The sequence below is a fragment of the Morone saxatilis genome, unplaced genomic scaffold, assembly GCF_004916995.1.
Source record: "Morone saxatilis isolate NCDOM2014 unplaced genomic scaffold, NCSU_SB_2.0 Contig22, whole genome shotgun sequence".
In the NCBI taxonomy this organism is placed as follows: domain Eukaryota; kingdom Metazoa; phylum Chordata; class Actinopteri; family Moronidae; genus Morone; species Morone saxatilis.
Window position 1 is genome coordinate 19384261 of NW_023339785.1, and position 7741 is coordinate 19392001.

The window sequence follows — 7741 nt, forward strand, 5'->3', positions numbered from 1 at the left end:
CATCAGATTGGCTCCTTCCACTGTTGATTGATTATTTTTACTGCTTGTAATATATAACAATGTCACAATTTATCATTTGAGACTCCACACCATCTAAAGGTGGACATGTAACCCAATTATCAGTTGATTGTTTGTCTCATCGTGTTATATGTCTCTCTGTGTTTCTGTGGAGCAGACAGGAGGAAGTCCTCTCTGAACAAGCGCGTGTCCCAGCTTGAGGATGCCTGTCGCACTAAAGAGGCTGAGAGGGTGGATCTGGAGCTCCGTCTTACTCAGGTCCAAGAAAACCTCAAGAAGAGCCTGGCCGGTGGAGCGCTTGGTGCACCTGTTGACGCTAAACCCCCCATTAAGGTATATTTGTTGCGTTTTGTGGAGAGATGCAAAAATTCATGTTAAACCTGCTTGCATACACATTTTTTATTTACTTATTATTATTATTTACTTGTTACTAATTTACTATTTACTTATTTTTTGTAGGCCTCCATCAAAAAGACACATAATATCTACAGTGAGTCTTTACCAGTAAACTGTGCCTTAGAGATGCGTAGAAGACCCCCATCTGTTTATGCTTCTTCTTCAGGAACTGTCATGCAGAAGGCAAAGGTAACTCAAACCGTGTTGCTCCATTCTCAGAGTCACTTTTTGATCAGTTCCTCTGCTTGTCATTATGGACAGGCTTCACAGGGGGTTCATAGACTCACAGCAGCATGTGTCATCATCTAATGGGGTTTCACAGTTGATACATAAATAGATACACAGTCACTTTTGATCATATACAGTAAAGTACCTGTGTGTGTGTGTGTATGTGTGTGAGTGCATTTTGAGTGATTATTGTTTGATATCAGCTGCTCGTGCTTTCACACTACGGTTCACAATATTACTGTTGTAATGATACCATCAGGTACACAGTAGGTGATTTCAGTACAATATAACTGCAATATTTTTCTAGATGATGCCAAATACTATAGATTGGCATTATTATTATTATTATATTATTGTCATTATCCCAGTGATTGTCCTGCTTTAGATGGACCTTTACTTCGTCATAGGGACGTGCATCTTTATCGCTGAGGCCGACGCATTACGCAGATCTATGCATTACCAGTGATCTGATACATTAAAGATTCATATGAAGCAACTACCAATGCTATACAATACAAGTCACCCCTATTGTGATGCAGTGCATTTTATCATCCCTACTTGGTCACTGATTCACTTTGATGCACGTAAAAGAAGCCAGTATCAACGTACGAAGACATATGGAATACGGTTGTGTTTTGGACTGTACTGGATTGGATGCATAAATAAAATTAGAGAAATTACTAACTGATTTAGATGATTTTAGTGATACTAACCTTGCTTAGTCATTCAGCCATGACCTAAACTATTCAGCCTCTTCATTTTCAATTAAATTAAAAATTAAAATGTTAAGCCATTTGGTTAAAGCTTACAAACATGAAGATATTACCGTATGTTTTAACAATACTGTCTACCTCGACCATTTTGCAGTTATATTCTATATTATTTTGAGTTGGAAATGACACTGACTTTTTGCTTACATTTCTTTATTACAGTATATTAGCATAACTGAAAGTTAGCTTGTTACTAAATTACTTCCTTTTTTCTATTTCTACAGGAATGGGAGTCAAAGAAAGGAACCTAAGAGTAGTATCATGGAAAGGACTGCAGACAGAATTAATGGATATCAGCATCTGTCCGTTGTGACATTCAGTCCCACTAAGAATAACCTACCATCTACATCTCAAATAACAGATTTACTTCATTTTGTATTACAGAGGAAATATACTGTAAGGAAATAAATTGGCCACTAGATGGAGGTACATCTCACTGAATATTTACTCTGCTGTCTGTAAAAGGACTACTCCAAATGTGAGGAATCCAAAGACTAGTTGAAGAAAGTTCACTGTCTGTACCCAAGTATTTTTATCGTTTCTGGTGGCACAGATTCAAATGTGGCAAACAGCAAAAGAAAGAAAGCAGAGTTTGTGAAAGAAAGATACAAGAAAAGTGTATTGTAAAGCACAGTGAGTTGTAACAGAAAGGCCATCCAGTGCTGCATATGGTGAAATGTTTTATTGTTAAGGTGCCATGTGAGAAATGTGATGTGTTTGGAAAATAAGAGGATGGAGGCCGTTTAAGCCATGATGTTCCTTTTACATAATATAATGTTTTTTTCTGCCTGTACAGAGTGAACTGTGACTACTGTTTTGTATGTTTTATACTTTTATAATGTTCAAGGTTTCATTTTTCATCATCATAAGACATGGCTATCAGAGGTATTCAGCTGTGTATCATGGAGGGCTGAGTGTATTATCATTTTTTGACTGCACTTATTGGCTCCCCCTCACAGGTCGATCCTGTGCTATACAGCAAAAACAGCTGCTGAACAATTAGTTTGGAACAAAATCCTATATCCACTTGACCCTCTGTGGCACAGCATTCAAAAACAGTTAAATACTTCTGTTAGAGATCATTGAGTAACTAACAAAGTGGTGCTATCAGTGACACAAACCAATCTTGGGAAAATCTCCACTATTTGTCATTTTTGCGTTTTTTTCCTGATGAACCTGTGGTTTACTTTTGCACTTTACTGTTCTCCTTCCTGGTTAAGGGAATAATAAATGTGTGTCCTATTCTCAAACGTTTGATCTTTAATTATTTGTTACCATACAGACCCAGAACATCTCCCTCATTAACATGCACCAACACGTTCTCATTTACTGATTTATTCTTTTGATTTCACATGATATGCTGTGAAGTAAATAGGGCCTCCTACAAACAATGTATGAAAGCCGAAACAAGAAGAAAAACACATCTACATCAGTCACCTAATAAAGGCAATTGAATGCAGCACAGTATAGTGTGATGCAGTTCAGGCAGCCTATTGTTTATAGCTAGTTAACTCATCCTCATTTGTTTCTATGGAGATGTCAGGAAATAGACAGATACAGGCTTTGCATTTGTTACATGTTAATATCTTGGTAGTAGTAAAAGCTTTAAATACAGAGTGAGTTACAAAGAAGAAATTCAAATGCTTTTCATCATTTTGTATCCCTATCTACAGGGCAAAAAGGTTTTATATATGTGATATAAAATGCTTATATGATCAGTTTAGATCCAGGCAGTGGCAACTGGTACTGGGTCCCAAATGAGGAGGTAGAGCAGCTTCTGGAGGGTGAAATTAACAAGGCAGCAGCTTGGAGCCACTGCTCAGAGAAAGAGATAGTAAAGCCAGTAGAGGATATTGACAAAGAGGAATGCTGTGGGGAAAACAGTGCGAGCGTGGCGATCAATGTTGTGTGGATTTTCCACAGTGAAGACAGATGCTGCCCTACGTGATGCATCCTTCAATGAAGACAGGCCGCAGCCCTGTCCTGATATATTCTCTTTTGATCCAGCATTGTTCCTAGTGTCAGTGTTCGATGACTGCTCCATGGGCTCCTCTGCAGTGGAGCCGATCTCCATAGACTGGTTTGGGTGGGTGGAGGTGACAATGGGGAAGGAGCTGTTTCCATTGGATTCATTGAAGTCTCTCAGAAGCTCCTGAAAGATAATAGACAGTTGCAATGTTTTCCTTGTCTAACTGTACCTCATATTTGAATGTGAACATTTTCCTCACCCTGTGTAAATCCTCTATGGTCTGGTTCTGCATGGTGTAGAAGTGGGCACAAGCGTACTCCAGCAGTGCGCCAAAGATGAAGGTAAAGCAGATTCCCAGGTACACATCTATGGCCTTGATGAAGCAGTTGGCATTAGGCAGGGAAGTTCGGGCGCCCATCATCAGTGTGGTCATTGTCAGAACTGTTGTCACGCCTGGAAAATATGTCACAGTGTTCTTGTTTCCATAATGCCCGATTGTAGTTGAATCTTTAATCAGTGCACTGGTAATCAATTGTAGAGTGTTGAAATGTGTGTTTGTCAAGCCCCTCATTATCTCAGTCATCTTCTACTGCTCAGATTTCCCCATCTTGGTCTCATTATAACGGTCATAACTGGTGCTAAACGGATGATTGTTGTGTTGATATTTATATTTTTATAGATGCAGGACTGTTACAATGTATTGCTGAACTTGCTGTACTCCACTGCATAATTTACAGGTGACCACTTCAGTTGATAATCAATTGGCATGAGACTGCAGTTACTGAATGACTGAGTGACTTATCATCCATAAATTAAGACACACATAAACACACAATGCGTTTTACATGAACTTTAACTAATATAAAAATAACATTTTACATTAAAATAGTTTTCATTTGAGCAATTAATTTAATTTTTGGCAAACTGTTCAGAGTATTTAGGTTAGAGATGGGACCAAGTCATTGTTTTGCAATTCAAATGTAAGTGTCAAGTCTTTACTCTCAAGTCCTAAGTCAAGTCCATATAGTAAACGTATCCTAAACAAGTCATAATGTGTAAAATGGAATGCAGAACAGACAAAATTAAATTATAATATCAATTATGTTCAAGTCAAAAGGAAAATCAAAAGTATCTATCGAGTGGAGTCTAAAGTCATCAAATAGATGAATCGAGTCTGACTCGAGTCCAAGGCAAGTGACTTGAGTCCAAACATCTGGGTTATGATAATAGTTAAGCCACAATTGGGTGCTGAATTAGATTAGAAATTAGATTTCAACATATGAGTTTTGTGCTGCTAAATACAGAAATAAGTTTAAATATATGGCATATCTGTCTGACCATATAAAGTCTGTGAGATAGTATGTTATAGTGTGTTATGCAATATGTAAGATCATACAATGAATCACTATATAATGAGGAGTTTCTATGATTGTTATTCAAATGAATGCACCAAAATAACAATATTTTAACCTATTAGTGAAATACTTTAAGAGGTCTGGTACTGACCAATACAGGTTCTAGCTGGGACAGAGGACTGGCTGATCCAGAAAGAGACCCAGGAGAGAACCACCAGCAAAATGGAGGGAACGTACGTCTCCAGGATAAAGAACAGCACGTTTCTACGCAGCGCAAAATGCAACACCAGCTTGGGGTATTGTCCTGTGAAGAGACACAGAAAGACTCTCAAAACATTTGCTTTATTTAACTCCACATGTAAGCGGGATTCTGGGATCTGAACTGTCTTACCTGTCTCATACACAGCCTCTGACACTGTAGTATAGTAGGTCTCCACACTGTACTGAGCCAGCCGCAGTGTGTCAAGACCCTTCACTGAATCATTCCCTCTGGTCCAGTAGAAGACCACATCCTGCAGGTTGTAGCCCCCTGACACACACACACACAAAAGTTATTTTAATTAATTACATTTTGATTAATCCGATCTGCTAAACATAACATTGTCTCTTCAGTTTGATACTCACTACACTGATGATGATGATGATGATAATGAAGATGATGATGATGATGATGATGATGATGGTGATGTATGTCCATCTACACACTCGATGGAGGGTTGATGGAGTTCACAGGTACTCACAGCTCTCCAGCTGCAGGGTGCACACCTGTCTGTCCATGGGGTACTTGGTCAGGTCCATGTTGCAGGCGATCGTAGCTGTGATGCTGGTGTGTATTCATAGCAAGATCATTAAAAAACCTTCAAAGACACTCCTTTGATGTAGGACAGGGCAATTAAAAATAAATATTAAACACAACAAAGTCTCCCCCTGAACAACAATAACAAAAACAAAGACTCATATCTGAGGTCAACATCAGTAATTTCAGATGTGTTAATTATATAGAAGTGGCTGACTTGTTGGAATTCAATGACTCCAAGCAGCTGAGCTGAAAATGATTGATAAAACAATGCTGGAAATATTGCTAAAGGCATCATAGTGTCCTATTTCTATATATAGTTGTAGAGAAATATGCTAATTTGTAAGAAAACCAAGGAACATGGCAGATTTTTGATTGATAAACATGGACAACATGGATGTCCTGTACAAGTTAACTATTTACACAATGCTCGACCAGCTTCATATATCAGACTCCAAATGTGACTCCACTCAAGACAAATTAGAAATTCCCCCGTGTACCCTTCACAGTCTTGCTCTTTCTGTACTCGATGAAGCTGTGCAGTCATAATCAGGTTCTGTTTCAGTGTGACATGACCGATTAGACATCAGGACAAATTTTTACTCTGGCCATAGGGGACTCTCAATCTTCACTAACACAAACTGAACAGTTTGAAGGGCATGTGGAATGCAGAAGTGCAGTGGCATTCCCTTAAGTTATATGACTGATGATACATATGTGGTTTTTTTTTTGTTTCTTTCTTTTTTTAGTAGAACCCAAGGCCAATTCACGGTTGATTACCACAACAATCGTGAAAACAGCACTCATATGTCTTTCTCTCTTTTTTCTTCCTATATTTTGAGTGGCACCCTCACCCTTCTCCTAGGTCCATTTCCTCATATAAGTTCGGCAAAATCTGTAATATACGTGCAAGATGTGTTACAGGAAAGATAGAAAAATGTCAGTAAATGTCAAATCAATAAACCTTCCCCAAAAAGAAAATATACCGAAGGGCGTAGAGAACGGTTCCATTGCTGAATATGCGTATGAGGCGGTTTTCCACTGTGACGTCATGCAGGAAGGAACGCTTGGAGTCCGGGATGAAGGTGTCAGGGATCCAGAGCAGTGACACAAGCCGTCCGTCCACACTGACGCTCTCATTTCCTGGAAACACCAGCCTGGAGTCACGCCACCGCTGACGGAGGAAGATAGTTGCAGTATAGTCCTGAAACGTTGATGTGAAAAAGAAAAAGCCTTTATTCATTCATTCATTCATTCATTTAATTTCTTCAATCACACCCACTGACACATAAAATAGTGTGATGAGTGCTATACCATATTGATTTCGGAGATGGCATCAATGCTGGCGATATCAAGACTCATTCCAATCTCCACAGGCCCCTCTATTACAGACAGAAACAGAGGAAGAACACAAATGACTACTGTAGAGAAGCCTCTTCTGGTCCAAATGGATCCTTATCAGACTTATTCCTACCATTAAAATTAGGTCTGAGGTAGCGGTTGTATCCTTTCATCAGCTTCTGAATTGTTGGCAGAAGCTGAGAGTCGTTCCACTCTCCCCAGTGGTGGTTAGGATACATACAACCACTGATAACAACGAAGGGAATGAAAAAGAAATGAGACAGGAGATGGGAAATGGGCCGTTACAGTTGGTGCTGAGCATAAGCAAAGGAACTGCTTTCTCAGTCAATATAAAGAGCAATATCAGAATGTGTTCTTAACCCTGCACATGTCACCTCTCACCCTTGTGTGAAGCTCAGGCAGAGGATCAGCAGCGTGTGCAGCCGGACAGACATTGCGGATCAGCAGGCGGAGGTCAGCAGCTGTGCTCAGGGAGATGTGACAAACCAAAATGTACATAAACAGCAAACCCACGAATCATTCTCATGCACATTATGCATGGCATACCACTGTTTCACCATGGGGTGGCAGCACCTAACCAAAGGAGATCTTGATCCTCAGGAGAAATGTGAGGCACATGAGCCATTCTCACCCTTTGATGTTATAAAACTGCGCTTTGTCCCTGCCCTTCAACTTGTAAAATGCAGTGGAAATGAGTATTGATCTCCGCCTCCCTGTTCTATGAATATATGAGTAGCTGCTCCATCTGACTCCCTCCCTATCTCTCTCTCTCACACACACACACACACACACACACACTTAAAAACACTAAAAGAGATAAAGACAGTCTCTATGAGTGTGCCTACGT

The 7741-nt window shown here is 39.5% G+C and overlaps 2 protein-coding genes across 3 annotated transcripts in view; one reads left to right on the plus strand and one right to left on the minus strand.

Moving 5' to 3' along the window:
* Positions 1–2532, plus strand: part of afap1l1a (actin filament associated protein 1-like 1a) — a 23980-nt gene extending 21448 nt beyond the window's left edge. For both annotated transcript variants that reach the window (XM_035669762.1, XM_035669763.1), the window contains exons 17-19: positions 176–351; positions 478–603; positions 1637–2532. In XM_035669762.1, coding sequence (XP_035525655.1) covers positions 176–351; positions 478–603; positions 1637–1663 — 329 coding nt within the window. In that variant the 3' untranslated portion in view covers positions 1664–2532. The remainder of the gene's footprint in view (positions 1–175; positions 352–477; positions 604–1636) is intronic.
* A 699-nt stretch (positions 2533–3231) lies between these two features.
* On the minus strand, positions 3232–7328 carry gabrp (gamma-aminobutyric acid type A receptor subunit pi). Its single transcript, XM_035669764.1, has 9 exons — positions 7276–7328; positions 7007–7119; positions 6847–6914; positions 6519–6736; positions 5477–5559; positions 5128–5265; positions 4888–5040; positions 3641–3834; positions 3232–3564 (listed from the first exon to the last, which is right to left on the minus strand). Exons 1-9 carry the CDS (start codon positions 7326–7328, stop codon positions 3232–3234), a joined length of 1353 nt encoding a protein of 450 aa, XP_035525657.1.
* Between the last annotated feature and the right edge of the window lie 413 nt (positions 7329–7741).